The sequence below is a fragment of the Mustela erminea genome, chromosome 1 (assembly GCF_009829155.1).
Source record: "Mustela erminea isolate mMusErm1 chromosome 1, mMusErm1.Pri, whole genome shotgun sequence".
NCBI lineage: Eukaryota > Metazoa > Chordata > Mammalia > Carnivora > Mustelidae > Mustela > Mustela erminea.
In genome coordinates, this window is record NC_045614.1 from 102,056,612 (window position 1) to 102,072,843 (window position 16,232).

General features: G+C 38.9%; 1 protein-coding gene across 1 annotated transcript in view; it reads right to left on the bottom strand.

Moving 5' to 3' along the window:
• Window positions 1-3,664: 3,664 nt before the first annotated feature.
• Window positions 3,665-16,232, bottom strand: part of LMLN (leishmanolysin like peptidase) — an 83,188-nt gene continuing 70,620 nt past the window's right edge. The window contains exon 17 of the mRNA XM_032336024.1: window positions 3,665-5,540. Within this exon, the coding sequence (XP_032191915.1) occupies window positions 5,440-5,540 (101 nt within the window). The 3' untranslated portion in view covers window positions 3,665-5,439. The remainder of the gene's footprint in view (window positions 5,541-16,232) is intronic.

A 16,232-nucleotide genomic window follows, 5' to 3' on the forward strand; every position in this document is an offset into this window, starting at 1 on the left:
AGAATAGTTAACCTGTTTAAGATTTAAGACTCTGGAGACTGGGATGGTAAACCGTGGTGTGGTGTATGACAACAGAGCCAACTCTATTCTTTGTGGTTATCTCACATTAAATTTTCATCACTTCAGCCAAATATATCAAAACCTTTGCTGTATACACATTCATGAACTGTAGGTGGGGCCCATGTAAAAATCTCTCCTGGAGCGCCTGGGTGGCTCAGTGGGTAAGCCTCTGCCTTCAGCTCAGGGTCCTGGGATAGAGCCCTGCTCGGCAGGGAGCCTGCTTCCCCACTTCCCGCCTGCCTCTTGGCCTACTTGTGATCTTTCTCATTCCATCAAATAAATAAATCTTAAAAAAAAAAAAAAAAATCTCTCCCAAGTTGATTGTGGCCTTTTTGAAATTCACTAGGGGTGAGGGAGAAAAAGCCAGGAGGTGTTCAGATACTGTGATTTGAGTATTTCCAAATGCGATAATGTCAGGAAGTTGTTGAGTCACTGTTTCTAAATTGAAAAAAATTAACTGTTAGTGGCATTGAACCTAAGATATACTAAAGTCTGTAGGCAGAAAAATACCCATTTCTATACATACAGAATGGGAAATGTGGCTATCTACTGGAACGTCAGAGCACATATTTGGACTACCATCTCCAAATATGTCCAATTTAATTTAAACATTAACAAATGAATTTCTGAGCAAACACTTAACAAAGCTGATTTAAATAAACCCCTCTTTTTTGGCAAATCTATCAGAGAGGCTGTAGACAAAAGACAGCTTATGGATAATGCCTACTAAACAAACTATATTTGATGAACATATTGGAAGGTAAACAGTGTAATATGTAAGAGGTAGACAGTTTCCTCTTCAGTATGCTATGCAAATAATATTGGCTTAATTCAACTACTTGAAGTAATTTATTACATATAGTTTTAGCTACTTTTATGAACTATTTAACATTTTAAAAATCCAAATTATTATTATTAAAAATTTCCACCAGGGTCTCAGCTCAGCAACTAGGTCACAAAGTGCTTGGATCCATGCCACAGGGTGGAATGCCTTCAAGTGCACATGAAGGCATGTCCAGGACATCCTTTCTCAAACTACATTCAGGTGATGAAGAAGATTCACACCTCAAGAGTACTGCCACAATCTACTTGCTGTAACTGCACAGAGTATGGTATGTGAATGTGCCAGGGGGCTCTTGCAATGGGACTCGTAGCCCACAGCATAAAACAAAAGGGACTGGGATCATCTGCAGCCAGAGGAGCTTCCCCTAAACTGTTTTAGACTGCTCTCTTATTTACATAACTCTTTGAGGAGGGCTACTCCCTACAGCTTTACATAAAACCTGTCCCCATTCGTTAAGTAGGGCAATTCTAATCCATTAAAGTAGAAATCAAATTATTTCACAATTAACACAAATAGTGCTGTTAACAATTCCCCAAATAGTGCACATGGCTTGTGTTCTTCAACCAGGTTTTAAAAACTGATGGTAAGTAAAGACAAAATACAGATTAGTTTCCATTTTTATTAAAGTTTTTTTTTTAAACCAAGGAATACATTACACTTGAAGTTCAATAACACAAATAAAGATTAGTTCTTAAATCTTCTATTTACCAAAAATGTAAACATAAAAGAAAATAATTCATCACTTCCAACCCTATTCTGACTGAATGTATCAAAAAAAGAAAAGGAAGAAGAGAAAGAAGAAGGAGGAGGAGGAGGAGGAGAAGAAGAAGAAGAATTAGAAGAAGAAGAAAAAGAATTAGAAGAAGAAGAAGAATTAGGAGAAGAAGAAAAGGAGGAGGAGGAGGAAAAGGAGAAAGAGAAGGAGAAAAAGTAATAGTAGTAGTAGTAATAGTAGTAGTAGTCCTTTCAGGAGATAAGTTCTTTCTTCAGAATGAGTAGCACAATCTTATCAAAATATATTCATCTTCCAGGGCTGCAAGGACATGGCATGAATGACTAGTGCCCACTATGAAATGATCTGTGGGGTTATGACTAAAGTCCACCTCCTTTATCAGGACAGCTCAAATGCCCTCAGAGATGGCTCTTCTCTCTCCACTCAGTGTCCAAGGACATGGACAGCACCAGGGCACTGAGCCCGAGACACTGTCATGAACATGATGCGCAAGCTGGCATACTCTAGGACACAATCAGAGCCAGCAGTGACCTACTGAGTCTGGATGAATGTTGGTCATAGAATATTAGAGCTAAAAGAATCTGACAAGGCAGCTAGCCATTTTACAGTTGGGTCTTCTAATAGTGAGGAGAATATTGATAAAATTTTATGGAATACTCAGATATGTTTATTTATGTATCTTCCTAAAGCCATTTAAACTTCACTAATTCATGTTTCATCTTCAAATACTGATAAACTCTAAGCCAACATACTAGGCAGAAACTAATTTTAGGCATAATTTATAACATTTTAAGAACGTCTATTTGGTCTTAACAAAAATAAATATCCTTAAGAAATAAGTAAGGGAAAAGGATATTCTTCAGGAGAGTATTAGAGGAGTCTACCTTAAGACTACCTAACTGTTTGCCAGTTTCTTTAAAGCTGTCAGCTCAAGTCTGCTGACACGGCTTTTGCTGCCTTCCTGTAAATTCTGTTCTTGAAAACCTGAGAGACAAAATCACTTGTTATTTTTGACAATCGGGACCTTAATACTATCAAAATGAACCTAAATCTGAACTGAAAACTGAGGTAGTCTGGTCCATTTTTATATGCACTCCACACTTTTTGAGTCAGAAAGAGACTCCAGTCTATTGTCCCCAAATCAGCTACTTCCACCATGTCCCCCATCTCACTTCCACCATGGCTGCAGTCTGCTAGTCTTCTCGGTGAACTGCTTTTGTTAACATAAAAGGCATCCTGCCACAGGATACCAACATATAGGCCATTTTGAATTCTTCAGTTCAAAGCTGAATTCTAGCCCACTAATTCTGCACGGAAATCTCAGACTTTAAGTCTGTTTTTATACTACGGCCATATTCTAAGTGGCTCAAATGCTCCTCTTAACATTTCTTATAGGTTCAGTGACCTTCTAAGTCTTCACAGGGTATACTATGAAGAATCAGTGATAAGCAACCACTCTCAAGACTTGTTGAAGAGGAAGGAAGACACCGGAGCTGTTAGTTACCCTCAGAAACTCAAGATTTCTTAGCCACATACCTTATCAAGTTCCTTATTTGTGCAGAGAAAACACTAGGGTATCAGATTCCAAGCTTAATAAATATATATATAGAAAAAATGTCATCTATAATATTTTCTCCAGAAAGTCATTAGTGCAAATATAATTATATCAATAAAAAATAAAGCAAAAATATATTTCAAGTATAAAAAGCACCATGCTCGGAAACAATACTACCTAAATGGCATTACTGCACAACAGTCAAAATATAATTGAACCTACCACTGTGAATCTCAAATATATTATCCATCATACTTTTGGTGAAATTCTTTATACAACTTTGCAGGATGATTCATAATCACAATCAATATATAAGTTTAGAGTTTTATAATTTTCTTTAAAAATATACTCTATACTTTTCCTTAACCTTTAAAGTAATGTGTGACAAAGGCAGAAAACTAAGCACTGGCCTGACACCATTACTTTTAACTTCTCTTTAGCTGAAGTTAGCTATGCTAGAGACCCCCAGCTTTTTCTTTCTTTCTTTCTTTCTTTTTTTACAATGACAAATACCTCCAATTTAAAACTGCTTGCAAATACATATTTAAAACTTATGCATTAGAAAAAGGTGACTTTCCTCTATTCTGGGTTGCAGTTTGGCTCGCATGTCAAATGGTCAGCTGGAATTACTTTTTAGTAATTATACTGCTTGCTCACTTAGCATAATCTCTTAAATGGAGTGCTCAATAACTATGCTAAATTAAAAGGTGAATGAATGAATGAATAGATGAATGAATGAAAAAATACTGTTCAGGTGTTTGAGGACTTCATTAACTTTAGAGAGAACTGGGCATTACTCATCACTAAAAAATCTTTGAATTGAATTACTAAGAGGGGGTGGTAAGCTTTAGTACCGGAGCAGAATTGTTTCTGAGGATGAGAATCTACGTAGTAACAGGAGCAGTGTCAAAAGCAGGAAGCAAAAACATCACCTCTTTTTACCGTTGGTTTGTTTTTGTTTTTTGTCTGCCAAACCCATTCCCCTGTCTGGTTTCTCTGGATAGTAGCTAGGGACAATGGGAATCTCGTTCATCCACTCATGTGCATTACTAATGTGCATTACTAATTAGATGACGAGGCATTTGGCTACCTTCAGAGAGTCATAGTTACTCCTGCCATTTACCTGCGCTTCACTGAACTTCTTCACTTTGACATTCAGAGCACTGGGCGGAAATCACATCATATCAAGAACATCACCTCCTTTTAAAGCACAGGCAATTTTCTGACTTCTGCGGACCACGCCTTATATTGTGGGTGATGAATAGGCCCTACAACAAACTTACACTTTGCTATTAGTAAACCATCTTGTTTTGACTTATATTTTTCTTCTTATATATAATTTTCAGATAGTAGATATTCTTCTGTAATAACTTCTTAGCCTACTTGAAAATAACCGCATATCTCTCTATGTAGTACCATAATTTTTCTCTTCACTGGTCAAAAAAGAATAGTTCTATTTTTCTTGGGTTACAGTTATCATAATTATTATCTGAAAAACATACAATTAAGTTTTCTTCTGTTTGCCTGTCTTCAGTGTTACATGGCAGAGTATTTTTCTCTCTCTGCGACCACAGTTTTTCACGTCATGATTAAATTACTGGAGAACACAACTGGAAGGGCTACCAGTGCCTAATGGTTAAGTAGTAAACTGCCACACAGCTGGTTTGAAAAAGCCAAGCATGGTCAAATCATAAGATTTAGCAAAACATTAAAAAAAAACCCAACCTTTTAGACAATGAGAATAATGATTTAAGTGTACCATGTACAGCCATTAAATTCAATATAACAGTGATACAGAAACCCAATTCAATTACTATCTGTAATTCAAAGGACAATTTAACTTTTGAGGACAGGATCCATAATTTATAATCTTATAATAGCCATTTTAAAAATTACTGCAGTATTCATTTTAGGTTAATGAAAATGCTGGGGTATGTAATCACTCTGAAAATTTCACCAATTATTCCATTTTCAAAGGCAAATTTCAGGCAGGTTATACATTCTGACAAATAAAGACATGGTGACTTAGAATTCCTTCTCCTCCTCCAAGCTCTGAGGCTGTCGGACTGCTGATGAAGAGTGACTGCTGTGAAGTTCTGCTTCAAGGTCTGACTGTGGTCAAAGCTTCCAAGCCAAAGTTAGGAACGCCTCTTTTGCCATCTGCCTAGGCTGGCACTCTCCCAGATTTGTGCTTTGTTCAGAGGAACGTGACACAAAGTAATGTCTTGAGAATTCACTTTTCCATTCCTAGTGCCATACACACAGAAGAAATCCAGCCAGCAGAGGAAATAGATTGCCTAGCAGAAGCCAGAGAGTAACCACCAGGCTAGAGGAATGGGAACAAAGATCTAGGATTGAAAACAAAAAAATTGACTTTTTGGAGACATTTTTGGAAAAAATCATACCAATTAAAAATTGACAGATAAGTACAGGTGACAATTAAAAGGTGACAAAGACCACCTTGGAGAGCAGAATCAAGAATAACTTCCTGAAACCTATATATGCAAAGTCATTTTTATACATTTATAGAAAAAGAACAAAATATCTTATGCAAGAAGGAAAGACGATGTACCCACCATATTGAGGTTAAAAGTAGCACCCCAGAAAAGAAAGAAGTATCTTTAGGAAGTATCTCAACAATGCTAAAGATGCTACACAGGGAAGTAAATTAATATCTTGGCGATTCTAACACGGGATGCAGAATCTTCTTCCTCTATTCTTGTCCTTTTTACGTAGGGTAACCTTGAAATTTATCATCCCAAATCAGGGCATTTTGAGACAAGCATTGCAATAAATTTCCCAAGATGGAACCACTGGTGCCCATGGTGCCATGTCAGCAAACTGAAACTTAGATGACTTTTGTGTTCCCTTGCTTAACCAGAAACACAGTATAACCAGTAGCTAATCTACAACTGGCAAGCCAACTCTGGGACCTGCAGTTATTTCTTTCTTCCTTGATATTTCTAGTAAGGTCAGATATACCACCCCAGCCAATCAAATTAACCCAAGTAGCTCTTGTTTCCTGCTTGCAGTTCTTTTCCCTTATTTTGCAGTTCTCTCTGTACTCTCGAGATGGAGATTGCCTACTTTATGAAGTGTGAAATAAAATTAACACAAGGGAATGCTATTAATAATTATACCAAGACCATAGGTACATGGACTGTCCCAGGTAAACCAGCACATATGGTCCCTGAGCTCTAAATATCTACCCATCTATCCATATTACCGCAGGCTGATATGGAAATGGTGAAAGAGGGGATCCTGGGTGGCTCAGTTGGTTGAGGGTCTGCCTTTGGCTCCGGTCATGATCCCAGGGTCCTGGAATCAAGCCCCATGCCCAGCTCCCTGCTCAGCAGGGAGCCTGCTTTTCCCTCTCCCTCTGCCTGCTGCTCCTCCTGCTTGTGTGATCTCTCTCCCTGTCAAATAAATAAATAAAATCATTAAAAAAATGAAAGAAAGAAATGGCAGAATATTCTATGGGCTTTGGGCACTAGGAATATATTTTAATTTAGCCATGAGTTGTTCTCAGGGGTAAAATCTTCCCAAAACAATTCTCAGAAAGGAAAGCATTTTTATTGCAGCCAAGAGACCAGGTTAACCTGACTTTATTTCAGAATAAGTTGTCCTTTCTAATATTTTTATCAATAAAGAGCCAACCAAGATTCAAGTCTGACTTGCTTAAAAGGTAGGAAAAATAGGACTAGTCTTCAGCTATGGAACGAATACAGTGATAATGGCAAGATATTTCTGAGCATCATACTACACAGTGTGGAACAAGTATTTTAAAAGAATTATTTTAATGCCCATAAGCCAGGTAAACCATGGGGGAACTCCTACTATTATTCCTCAATGGAATCATGCTGGTATTTGTTAATCTTAAAAAAAATCCCACTTAGAGAGGGCATCAAGATGATAGAGGAGTAGGAGACCTAAATTTTGTCTGGTCTCAGGAATTCAGCTAGATAGTTATCAAACCATTCTGAACACCTACATACTTAACAGCATAGCTGAGTTGTTATTTAGTTGCTGCTAAACAGCAGCAACTCTATGAATAGAAAAGCAACCACAGGGGCACCTGGGTGGTTCAGTGGGTTAAAGCCTCTGCCTTCGGCTCAGGTCATGATCCCAGGGTCCTGGGATCGAGCCCCGCATCGGGCTCTCTGCTCGGTGGGGAGCCTGCTTCCCTCTCTCTCTGCCTGCCTCTCTGTGTACTTGTGATCTGTCAAATAAATAAAATCTTAAAAAAGAAAAAGAAAAGCAACCACATTCTGGAAGTCAGGATATATAGAGAAGTGAATCTGAGGCGATATACAGCCAGGTACTAGCAAGTGATGGAACAGAGGAGCACAAAATTGGAACTTTTACAAGTCTGCTCTGCTGAGAAACATTGCTCCAATGGCTACGCCAGGGATGGAACCCTCACTGGGATAGTGTGGAATCAGGGCCCTTGGGGTCACAGAAAGGCCAGGGGTGCCTGACTGCAGTAGAGCTCCCAGGTATCAGAGCGGGAAAGCCAGCTGCAAAGACTAAGCCCAGGAGGGGGCTCTCAGCTCAGGGTTACCTTAAACTGCAATCCCTGGCACGACTGGGCCACTGCTCTTTGAGCAAGGGCCCAACAAGCGGCACATCGGGAAGACTCCCTTTCTTTCCCAGCAAGAGTGGCTTGGGAGCCTCGTGTGGGAGCCTGATTCAGGAGCCTGCCACAGGAATCTGCTAGGTTTGGAGATTCCAAACGTGAACACAGTCATGTGCCTGAGATAGAAACGCTTGGTCACAGGCCAGGTGAGCAAGGAATGTGGCCAGAGACCAGGGAGACAGTAGTGACTGACTACTTTTCTCTGAGGGCTCGCTGAGGAGTGCGGACCCAAGCTCTCGGCACTTAGAGGGCCAGAGTTTGGGAGGCTGCCATTTTCATACTTGTTCTCTAAAGCTGTGCAGAAATCTTCAGGGAAGAAAAGCTACTGAGTGCAAACCCAAGAAGATTATTTAGCCTGGCCCCTGGCAAGAATGGTGCAATTCCACCTGAGACAAAGACATTTGAGAATCAATGCGACAGGCCCCTCCTCCAGAAGATCAGCAAGAACATCCAGTCAAGACCAAGTTTACCAATCAATGAGAACTGCAAAACTCCAGCGCTAGGGGAATACACCACAGAGAATTCATGGCTTTTCCTCCATGATTCTTTAGTCTTTCAAAGTTAATATTTAAAGTTTTATTAATTTTTTTTCTATTTCTTTTTTTTTAATTTTCCTCTTTTTTCAACCAACTTATCAAGACCTTTTTAAAAATCTTTTTTAATTTTCGTTTTTATAGCCATAATTTACCCCTTCATTGTATTTACCCTTGTGTGTGTGTGTGTGTGTGTGTGTGTATAAGTATTTCTTTAAAATTTTGGGAGGCAGTTTCTTCCAAAAGACCAAAATACACCCCAAATCTAGTGTGTGGCTCTGTTCTATTCACCAGCCTGATCATAGTCTTCTTTTTTCTTTTTTCCCCTCCTCCCTCCACCCCAAGGTTTTGGGTCTCTTCTGATTTGTTTAGTGCATATTTTTCTGGGGTTGTTACCCTTGCAGTATTTTGCTCTCTTGTTCATCTATTCTCTTCTGGACAAAATGACAAAACAGAAAAACTCACCTCAAAAAAAAAAAAGAATAAGAGGCAATACCGACTGCCAGGGTATTGCCTCTTATGGCAATTATATGGACATTAGTAAGATGCCGGAACCAGGGTTCAGAATGATGATTATAAAGATACTAGCTGGGCTTGAAAAAAGCATAGAAAAAGGGAGGGGGGAGTGATAGGGTGGCTGGGTGATGGACATTGGGGAGGGTATGTGCTATGGTGGCTCCAGTGAATAAAAATTAAAAAAAAAAAAAAAGGCACAGAAGATACTAGAGAATCCCTTTCTGGAGAAATAAAATTTAACCAATTGAAACTAAAAAGGCTATTAATGAGGTGCCATAAAAATGGAGGCTCTAACTGCTAGGATAAATGAGGCAGAAGAGAATTTGTGATATAGAAGACCAAATGATAGAGAATAAAGAAGCTGAGAAAAAGATAAAAACAAGAACTGGATCACAAGGGGAGAATTTGAGAGATATGTGATATGATAAAGTGAAACAATATTAGAATAATTGGGATCCCAGAAGAGGAAGAAAGAGAAAGAGGGGCAGAAGGTATACTGGAGCAAATTAAAGCAGAAAACTTTCCTTATCTGGTGAAGGAAACTGGCATCAAAATCCAGGAGGCACAGATAACCCAATTTACAAATCTCAGAGAAAAGAGTAAATCCTGAAAGCAACTCTGGAGAAGAGATCTGTAACTTATAATGGTAGAAACATTAGATGGACAGCAGACCACAGAGACCTGGCAGGCCAGAAAGGACTGGCGTGATATATTCAGTGTACTAAACTAGAAAAATATGCAGCCAAGAAGACTATAACCAGCTAAGCTGTCATCAAAAATAGAAGAGGGGCGCCTGGGTGGCTCAGTGGGTTAAAGCCTCTGCCTTCGGCTCAGGTCATGACCCAGGTCCTGGGATCAAGCCCTGCATCAGGCTCTCTGCTCAGCAGGGAGCCTGCTCCCCTTCCTCTCTCTCTGCCTGCCTGCCTCTCTGCCTACTTGTGATCTCTGTCGTCAAATAAATAAATAAATAAAATCTTAAAAAAAAAAAAAAAAAAAAAAAAAAGAAGAGACAAAAAACTTCCAGGACAAACAGAAACTGAAAGAATTTGTGATCACCAGGGACGTCTGGGTGGCTCAGTTGGTTAAGCAGCTGCCTTCAGCTCAGGTCATGATCCCAGCATCCTGGGATCGAGTCCCACATCGGGCTCCTTGCTCTGCAGGTAGCCTGCTTCTCCCTCTGACTCTGCCTGCCACTCTGTCTGCCTGTGCTCGCTCTCACTCGCTCTCTGACAAATAAATAACTAAAATCTTAAAAAAAAAAAAAAAAAAGAAACAAGAAAGGTCTCAAATACACAACCTAATCCCACACCTAAAGGAGCTGGAGAAAGAACAGCAAAGAAAGCCTAAACACAGCAGAAGAGAAATAATAAAGATTAGAGCAGAGATCAAGGAAATAGAAACCAAAAGAACAGAAAAACAGATCAATGAAACTAGGAGCTGGTTCTTTGAAAGAATTAGTAAGAATGGACAAACCTCTGGCCAGACTTATCAAAAAGAAAAGAGAGGGGACCCAAATATAAAATCATGAATGAAAGAGGAGAGATTACAACCAACACTGAAGAAATACAAATGATTATAAGAACATATGAGTAACTCTATGAGAACAAATAAGATAATCGGGAAGAAATGGATGCATTCCTAAAGACATATAAACTACCAAAACTAATGCAGGAAGAAAGAGAAAAGAACAGACCCCAAAGCAGAAATGAAACTGAAGCACTAATGAAAAACCTCCCAACAAACAAGAGCCCAGGGACTGATGGCTTCCCACTGGAATTCCATCAAACATTTAAAGAAAAGTTAACACTTATTCTTCTGAAACTGTTCCAAAAAACAGATATGGAAGGAAAACTTCCAAACTCATTTTATGAGGCCAGCATTACCATAATCCCAAAACTGGACAATGACCCATCAAAAAAGGGGAATTACAGACAAATATCCCTGATGAACATGGATGCAAAAATTCTGACAAAAATACTATCCAAAGGATTATTCACCATGACCAAGTGGGATTTATTTCTGTGCTACAAGTTTGGTTCAACATCCAGAAATCAATCAATGTCATACATTACATTACATTAATCAAAGAAAGGACAAACACCATATGATACTCTCAACAGATGCAGAAAGAACATCTGATAAAGTACAGCATCTTTTCTTGATTAAAACTCTTCACAGTGTAGGATAGAGGCTACATATGTCAATAACATCAAAAAGTCATCTATGAAAACCCCACAGTGAATATCATTCTCGTCAGAAAGATGGCAGGGATGTCCACTATCATCACTGCCATTCAACATAGTACTGGAAGTCCAAGCCTCACCATCAGACAACAAAAAGAGGTACAAGCCATCTGAGTTGGCAAAGAAGAAGTCATATGCACTTCTCACTCTTTGCAGATGATATGATACTTTATGTGGAAAACCCAAAAGATTCCACTCCAAAACTGCTAGAACTCATAGAGGAATTCAGTAAAGTGGAAGGATATAAAATCAATGGACAGAAATCAGTTGCATTTCTATACACCAACAATGAGAGAGAAGAAAGATAAATTAAGGAGTCAATCTCATTTACAACTGCACCCAAAACCGTAAGATACCTAAGAATAAATGTAGCCAGAGAGGCAAAGGATACGTGCTCAGAAAACTATAGAAGAGTCATGAAAGAAGTTGAAGAAGACATAAAAGAAATGGAAAAACATTCCATACTCATGGATTAGAAGAACAAATATTGTTAAAATATCTATGCTACCTAGACCAATCTACACATTCAATGAAATCCCTATCAAAATACCATCAACTTTTTTCACAGAAATGGAACAAATAATCCTACAATATGTACTGGAACAAGAAAAGACCCCAAATAGCTAGAGGAATATTGAAACAGAAAACCAAAGCTGGTGGCATCACAATTCCGGACTTCAAGCTCTATTACAAAGCCGTAATCATCAAAACAGACACAGAGATCAATGTAACAGAATGGTGTGCCCAGAAATGGACCCTCAACTCTATGGTCAACTAATCTTCGACAAAGCAGAAAAGAATATTTAATGGAAAAAAGACAATCTCTTCAACAAATGGTGTTGGGAAAATTGGACAGCCACATGCAAAAGAATGAAACTGAACCTCTTGCTTGCACCAGACACAGAAATAGACTCAAAATGGATGAAAGACCCAAGTGTGAGACGGGGATCCATCAAAATCCTTGAGGAGAATATGGCAGCAACCTCTTCCACCTCAGCCATAGCAACTTATTCCCAGACACATTGCCAAGGGCAAGGGAAGCAAGGGCAAAAATGAGCTACTGGGACTTTAAAAGCTTTTGCACAGCAAAGGAAACAGTCAACAAAACCAAGAGAGAATTGAAAGAATGAGAAGATATTTGCAAATGACATATCAGATAAAGGACTAGTATCTAAAATTTACAAAGAACTTATCAAACAACACCCAAAGAACAAATAATCCAATCAAGAAATGGGAAGAAGACATGAACAGACATTTCTGCAAAGAAGACATCCAAATGGCCAGCAGACACATGACAAAGTGCTGAACATCACCTGCCATCAGGGAAATACAAATCAAAACCACAATGAGATACCACCTCACACCAGACAGAATGGCTAAAATCAACAAGTCAGGAAATGACAGATGTTGGTGAGGATGCAGAGAAAGGGGAACCCTCCTACACTGTTGGTGGGAATGCAAGATGGTGCAGTGACTCTGCAGTGACTTTGAGGAACAGTATGGAGTTTCCTCAAAAAGCTGAAAACAGAGCTACCCTACGACCCAGCAATTAGTACTGGGTATTTACCCCAAAGATGTATATGTAGTGATCCAAAGGGGCACGTGCACCCTAATGTTTATAGCAGAAATGTCCACAATAGGCAAACTATGGAAAGAGTCTAGATGTCCATCAGCAGATGAATGGATAAAGATGTGGTGTATATATATAATGGAATATCATGCAGCCATCAAAGAAATGAAATCTTGCCATTTGCCATGAGTGGATGGAACTAGAGGGTACTATGCTAAGTGAAATAAGTCAATCAGAGAAAGATAATTATCATATGATCTCGCTGGTATGTGGAATTTGAGAAACAAGGCAGAGAATCATGGGGGAAGAGAAGGAAAAAAGAAATGGGATGAAACCAGAGAGGGAAACAAACCATAAGATGGACACTGGGGAGGGTATGTGTTATGGTGAGCACTGTGAATTGTGTAAGACTGATGAACCACAGATCTATACTCCTGAAACAAATAATACAGTATATGTTAATAAAAATAAAATAAAATTGTGAATAAGGGAAAAAAATCCCACTTAGCTAAGAATGGTTCTTTTTTTTTTTTTTTTTAAGACTTTATTTACTTATTTGACAGAGGGAGAAAGAGCACAAGGAGGCAGAGAGGCAGGCGAGAGAAAGGGGGAAGCAGGCTCCCCAATGAGCAGGGAGCCCGATGCAGGACTCGATACTAGGACCCTGGGATCATGACCTGAGCTGAAGGCAGACACTTAACCAACTGAGCCACCCAGGCCTCCCAAGAATGGTTCTTTTTAAAATGTAGTCTTTGTGTCAACAATATCAGCATCACCTTGTAGTGGACAGTGCAAACTATGGAACATCAAGCCAGAGTTGATGTGGTAGAGTGGTGTGGGCTGCATTAAGGAATAGACCCTGAAGTGACTAATAACATAGGCATATCCCTTTATCTCCTGATTTTCATTTTGGCCCAAAGTAACAGGAGAAGTAGGCAATGTTTATCCACTGTTAGTAATAAAATTTAACAAGCTATTAAAACATTAATGGCAGTTCTGGAACATTTGTTCTTCAAAAATACTGCACTTTCCGTGCTAGTACTAATTAAAATGAAAAGATTAAAAATGAGGGTTTCAAAATAAATTAGAGAGAGTAAGTTCTGGGTTTTTATCTGAACTTCATTATTTATTAGTTCATGGATAATACATTACTTAATCTCTTTATACCTTAGTTTTCTCAGTTGTAAAACAGTAATTCCTACATCATTAGTTTTTGTGATGGTTAAATGCAATAATAAAGACATAAAGCATTTGGCAAAAGTGTCTAGCATTCAATAAATGGAAACAAAAATAACCTCTACAATCTGAAGAGACTTGAAAGAATTCAGAAAGAAATCTTTCATAGTCACTAATGGAAACTATTTTAGGCAATATAGAACAACTACCTAATCACACTCCAGCATTTAGTAGTGTCAACTAGTAAAAAGAAAATAAAATCAGAGTTTTACTTTTTTTTTTTTTTTTTTAATTTTACCCACCCATTTGAGAGAGAGAGCAACAAAGGAGAGGGGGAGAGGGAGAAGCAGGCTCCCAACTGAGCAGGAAATCCAATGTGGAGCTTGACCCCAGAACCCTGAGATAATGACCTGAGCTGAAGGCAGACGCTTAACTGACTGAGTCACCCAGGTGCCCCCAGAGTTTTACATTCTAAAAGAAATTACAGATATTAGAAAAAGCTATGCGAACTAATACCTAAAAACACTAATAACAAAAATCAGAAGAATTTAGGGTGAATATCTTTTACACTTCCTCCAGAATATTAGCATTTTTCAAGTTTTAAAGGCATGCTTAAAAACCTAAAAAAATACTTTACTAAGACAGATTATGGATGATCATTTGTTTATTAATAAAGTTCATTACAGGGGCGCCTGGGTGGCTTAGTGGTTAAGCCTCTGCATTCGGCTTGGTTCATGATCCCAGGCTCCTGGGATCGAGCCCATCTCTGCTCCGTGGGGAGCCTGTTTCCTCCTCTCTCTCTGCCTGCCTCTCTGCCTATTTGTGAGCGCTGTCTGTCAAATAAACAAATAAAATCTTACAAAAAAAAAATAAGGTTCATTAGAGGTTAATTCTAATTATTAGTATTTCTCACACAAGCATATTTAAAGCATCAAACTAGTTCTATGACTTTAGTGGGTCATTAAAAAAGTATTAAACAGAAACAAACTATTTACCTGAAAGAAACACTTGTCATTGTTTCTGGCACACAGTTCAATAAATATTCAGTAAAGACTCAATATGCTCAGTGAACCCATTAACAAATATGGTAAGTCAGGATATTTTAGAATTTAAACAGTGATGTGTGTATTTAAAAAGCAATGCCTTGGGCGCCTGGGTGGCTCAGTGGGTTAAGCCGCTGCCTTCAGCTCAGGTCATGATCTCAGGGTCCTGGGATCGAGTCCCGCGTCGGGCTCTCTGCTCAGCAGGGAGCCTGCTTCCCTCTCTCTCTCTCTCTGCCTGCCTCTCCATCTACTTGTGATTTCTCTCTGTCAAATAAATAAATAAAATCTTAAAAAAAAAAAAAAAAAGCAATGCCTAAAATGTACCTATTCTTGTAATATTTACACATTTTCAAAATTGCAGTAGTGATTTGGTGCTTGCAACACTCTTTTGACCATGCTTCCTCATAGAAATGGGCAAGTTAACAGGGAAATCAATCACATTATAGCAGCACCATATTAGAAGGGTGACTGGTAAAGAAGGAGTAGGATAAGCAGAGTATAAGGTGCAGACTGTGCAGGTGGAGGGGTCAGGTGATTTGCAATCTCCACCTCCCACCTCCTTTGAATAGATTCATTTGTTTTTGTCATGCCCCAAAGACTGGAAATGATCATCTCATGGCCCTTTGACCCGGTTCGGATTTTCTCTCATTCCTAGACACTCTTCTACTGTACTCCTAAGATTCTTACTCCTGAACCAGCAAGAATAACTATTTCAACTCTGTCAACAGCTCAATCCTTGCTCATGTCTTGGACAATGAGATGATGACAGATTGTTACAGTTAACTGGGATTAGGCCTGAGGATAGGAACTCCATCAGAACTACCTAACTTGTGGACTATCAGCCTTCTTATTCTAGCCAAAGCAATTTAACAGTAACAACAAAATTAAGTTACCATATCAGCTTTGCATTAAAAGTAAAAGTTAACTAAGAGTATTTAACACTACTTATACTATTTACCATACCAAAAGGGCCTAAGATCTTTTTTTAAAAAAGATTTTATTTATTTGTCAGAGAGAGAGAGAAAGAGCCGAAGGCAGATGCTTAACCTATTGAACCACTCATATGTCCCTAAGATCTTTTGTTTTAAAGATTTTATTTATTTGAGATAGAGAGAGTGAGAGAATAAGCCAGGGGGAGGGGCAAAGGGAGAGGGAGAAGCAGACTCCCTGCTGAGTGGTGAGCCAAGTGGGGCTCAATACCAGAACTCTGGGATCATGACCTGAGCCAAAGGCAGAAGCCTAACTAACTGAGCCACCCAGGTGCCTGGAACAGGGATGTTCTTAATGACATCAAGAATGGTGAATCCTTGCAAGAAAGTTTTC